The sequence below is a fragment of the Canis lupus genome, chromosome 17 (genome assembly GCF_003254725.2).
Source record: "Canis lupus dingo isolate Sandy chromosome 17, ASM325472v2, whole genome shotgun sequence".
In the NCBI taxonomy this organism is placed as follows: Eukaryota; Metazoa; Chordata; class Mammalia; order Carnivora; family Canidae; genus Canis; species Canis lupus.
The window spans coordinates 61,741,714-61,746,456 of NC_064259.1; the positions used below are offsets into that span (position 1 = coordinate 61,741,714).

The window sequence follows — 4,743 nt, forward strand, 5'->3', positions numbered from 1 at the left end:
CTCAGCATAATACCCTCCAGTTCCATCCACGTTGAAGCAAATGGTGGGTATTTGTCATTTCTAATGGCTGAGGAATATTCCATTGGATACATAAACCACATCTTCTTTATCCATTCATCTTTCGATGGACACCGAGGCTCCTTCCACAGTTTGGCTATTGTGGACATTGCTGCTATAGACATCGGGGTGCAGGTGTCCCGGCGTTTCATTGCATCTGTATCTTTGGGGTAAATCCCCAGCAGTGCAATTGCTGGGTCTTAGGGCGGGTCTATTTTTAACTCTTTGAGGACCCTCCACACAGTTTTCCAGAGTGGCTGCACCAGTTCACATTCCCACCAACAGTGCAAGAGGGTTCCCTTTTCTCCGTATCCTCTCCAACATTTGATGTTTCCTGCCTTGTTAATTTTCCCCATTCTCACTGGTGTACAGTCAACAAAACTAAAAGACACCTACAGAATGGGAGAAGATATTTGCAAATGACGTATCAGATAAAGGTCTAGTTTCCAAGATCTATAAAGAACTTGTTCAACCCAACAGCAAAGAAACAAACAATCCAATCATGAAATGGGCGAAAGACATGAAGAGAAATCTCACAGAGGAAGACATAGACATGGCCAACATGCACATGAGAAAATGCTCTGCATCACTTGCCATCAGGGAAATACAAATCAAAACCACAATGAGATACCACCTCACACCAGTGAGAATGGGGACAATTAACAAGGCAGGAAACTCTAGGAGATATCTGTACTCTCATGACCTTGTAGCACTATTCATAACAGCCAAAATGTGGAAATACCACAAGTGCCCCCGACAAATGAATGGATAAAGAAAATGTGATGTAGACACAAAATGGAACACAACTTGGGTTTCAAAGAAGGAAATCCTGTCATTTGTGACAACATGAATGAACCTAAAGAACAGTAAGCTAAGCAAAATAAGCCAGTCACAAAGGACAAATACTGTATGATTCCATTTGTATGGGGCACCTGAAATAATCAAATTCTTAGAAGCAGAGAATACAATAGTGTTTTTTTCTGGATGAGAGAGTGTGGGAAACAGGGAATTGTTACTCAGTGGATGAAAGTTTCAGTTATACTGGATCAAAAAATTCTAGAGATCTGCTCTACAATGTAATGCCAATAGTTAAGACTAAGGTAGAGTGTATCTAAAACTTAAAAGAGTAGGTCTCATGTCAAATGTTCTCACCACACACACCAAAATGAGAGACAGAGACAAAGAAGAGAGAGAAAGAGAAGGAAATAATGGGAGGTATTGGATATATCTGTGTTCTTGATTATGGTGATAATATCACAGGTGTTTGTAATGTACAAATTCATTCCATTGTACTTATTAAATATGAAAAAATAGTCTTTCAAACCCAGGGGTTTCCCTGGGTTTGTAAAAGAGAAACATTATCTATCAGTTACGGGGAAATGTGGCCATCAGGCATTAACTATCCAAGCCTGCACTTCCTCAAATGCACTGAAAATTCCCACAAACGTTTCATGCTGTGGCATCCAGGAACCCCGGATCAAGAGAGGAAAGGATAAGGATTTAACATATTGATTTTGGTTGAGGAGAGGTACTGAGACTCACCCCAGAGGATGGCTAATGTGATACTAGAGACTAGAGCTTAGGTGTGACAGTGGCACTGGCACCAACCCAGAGGGAGCTGACTGGTTAAATACTAGGAGAGAGGGAAGAACATGGGTGGAGAAGGAAGCAGGCAGCAAAGATGATGAGCCCTCACCCCTTCTTAGCCTATGCCATCAGGCATCATAAGATGAATCATTTTCAAGAAATCACTTTATGGTTGTCAAAGCAATATACAGACATCTCTCTAAAGTAATCCAATTTTCTTTCTCTTTCCTCTTATTCCCTCTCTTCCTCCCTTCTACCCTCCTATTAATCTGCAGGTTGGTCAAGGAAAATAGTAGCTCCCCATTACCTGGATTTTCTTAGTATTTGCTCCACCTACCAAACAGCATATGAGGATAAAGCACAAGTAAGGCTTTGGGGGAACTGATGAAAGGCACTCATGGTGGTGGCTGTGCCTCAGGGCTCAGGTTCATGGGAGGTAACACAGAGGTAGGACAGTGGGAAGGGAGACACCATTCACATATCCGAATTGTAAGGATGTTTGGATTTCCCAAGGGTCATGCTTAAGAAGAGATTTTAGTTTGAGATCAAGTCTGGATTAGTGACCTCCATTTCACCTTGTCCTGATGGGAGGATGTTGATGGTGTATGAATTCAGAAAATCAGATATGTCTTGTTCCTGTGTTGCCTCCAGAGAAGAGGGAGCCCATGAAAGGGAGACTCTTCTGGGCTATGCACCATGTCAGACAGATCCAATCAACCCTGACTGCCCATTCCCAGTAATATCTACTACCTGTGGTCAACATGGTATATTAAGGGTCTCACCAGAGCGAAGCATTTCTGTCTCAGCCTTTCCTGTCCTGTCCCAGTCCTGGATCAACTGAGACAGAGAGAGAACATGAGATGATTCACTTATTGCCAAACTTTCCATAGTCTTCCAGAAGAACCAGTAGTGCCTGCTCTTCATCTCCACATTCCCTTGGAAGACTAAAGCAGAATTAATCTGAGCTAAATACCAGGGTCCTGCCCAAGAGACATGGTTGTTTCTGTTCCCAGAAGCCCAGCACTTCTACTTGATTTAACTCATCTCCACCTAAGAATCCTATTACCCATAACAACCTCACCAAAAAGGATGGACAGTGAGGGCAGGCCCAGGTGACCTCATTGTCAAATGGTAGGTGCCAAAAAATTGTTAAGCCAGAGATTTTCATTACAAAAGCTGGAAAGAAGATAGAGTAGCCCTAAAAACTCCCACTTCCTTAAGGCAAGGCTCATCATATTCTGTATAAAGTGCCAGCTGGCCAGAGACTCCCCACCAGACTTGAGAAGCCTGTCAGCTCAAACTTCTCTGCATGCCTAGTGAGTCTCTCCACTTGGATTTTCTCAGTATTTGCGTGATAGTATTTTATTGATATTGGGATCTCTTTGCGATGCTAGGATATATTTACTTTAAATGCAATGCAATTTGTGTTTATGATGACTTGATAGATCTTTTCTGACTTCTCAGATTACAGCCATGCAACTTGGAGTCAAAAAGGGGAGTGGCTTCTGTCGACCACCTGTTCAGTTAGCAGGAGGATATGAACTACAGCCCATGTCCAGGGCAGTTGTAGTGATATTTTAATACTCCCTATAGTAATTATTGAGAATTTGCAATATTGAAGGCATTGTATTGGCAATTTAGATGTTTAAAAGATATGATTCTTTTTTTTTTTTTTACTCCATGAATCAACAATCCATCAGAGAGCATAATTTGCAAACACACTGCATAGAAAGCAATTAGTAGAGAGAACAAGGCAGCTTTGTATTGTGGCAAAGTGAAGAAGATGATTTGGAATCTAGCAGAGAGTATCTAAAAGGAGAGCCGTAATGGGTGAGCATGTGTGAACAAGCAGAGGTAGAATGAAAAAACCTTCCAAAGCATAAAAGAAGATTCCACTTCCACAGAGCAGAGTAAATCACTATAAGCTTCTCCTCCTGAAAGTGTATGATAATCACCAAAGTTTCCTTCAATCTCAAAAGCATGAAAACAGAAAGTCTCTTGCTTCTGAAAGATCATGAAATAAGACATATTACTCATTGAACTTGGTTTCATTGTTTTACCAAACCACTGAGTTGGTTTTCTGTCTGCAGGTCCAGCCTCCTGTGAAGCATGAGTTCCCAACAGCAGAAGCAGCCCTGCACCCCTCCTCCCCCACCTCAGCAGCAACAGGTGAAACAGACTTGCCAGCCTCCACCTCAGGAGCCATTTGTTCCCATAACCAAGAATCCATGCGACACCAAGTTACCGCAACCTGGGAACACCAAACTTCCTGAACCAAACTACCCTAAATATCCTGAGCCAGGCCATCCCATAATTCCTGAATCAGGCCACATCAAGGTCCCTGAGCCAGCCTACTCTGAGGTCCTTCAGCCTGGCTACACCAAGGTACCAGAACCAAGTCCCTCAACCATTATTCCAGGCCAGAAGACCAAGCAGAAATGATGTGGTCCTTAGCCATGACCTTGAGGAGCTACACCCTTGAGGACCCATGCTCTTGAGGAACTGACCACTGGATGCTGACTACTTTCTCTCCTTCTGCTTTTGTGTCTTCATTGCATATATTTTATAATCTGGTAGGGACCCTGGGTACTTCAACACCCTCTTCACACTCAAAGCCCCAGGATCCCACATCCTGTTCACTGACTTGGACAGATGATGCCAATTAAGGGTTAAAGGAGGATTTGTCCCCTTCTTGTATCAGTTCCTTGTCTTCCCTTGGCTGCTCTTCTTTCTTTCTTCCTTTCTTCTTTCTCTTTCTTATTTGCATCATAAAAATATATGCTATGACACTTTCCCTTACATACTTTGAGGAGTCTTCTGAGCCTCTGAATTATGCAGGCCTTAATGGCTTTGCTGATCCTCAGTTCCTCAAGATTCATCTGAGGAGGCAATCTGGGTTGGAAGGATGCATTTTTCCTGCTCTGTTCCCATTAAATAACTTTTAATTCCACTCCTGACTGTATTATTGACTAAATCTTCCCTTTCTTCATTCTACCATAGTGAGTAGGACCTATAGACAGAGGAGTTAATGTAAATATTATCTATCTAATCATGATACCATATGCTTCTATGAGTGTTCACATGGTTATATTTAGGGGG

General features: G+C 42.3%; 1 protein-coding gene across 1 annotated transcript; it reads left to right on the plus strand.

Moving 5' to 3' along the window:
- The first annotated feature begins 3,753 nt into the window (after window positions 1–3,753).
- On the plus strand, window positions 3,754–4,086 carry LOC112665029 (cornifin-like). The gene has a single exon (XM_025454856.1). The coding sequence runs from the start codon at window positions 3,754–3,756 to the stop codon at window positions 4,084–4,086; it is 333 nt and encodes a 110-aa protein (XP_025310641.1).
- The last annotated feature ends 657 nt before the right edge of the window (window positions 4,087–4,743 follow it).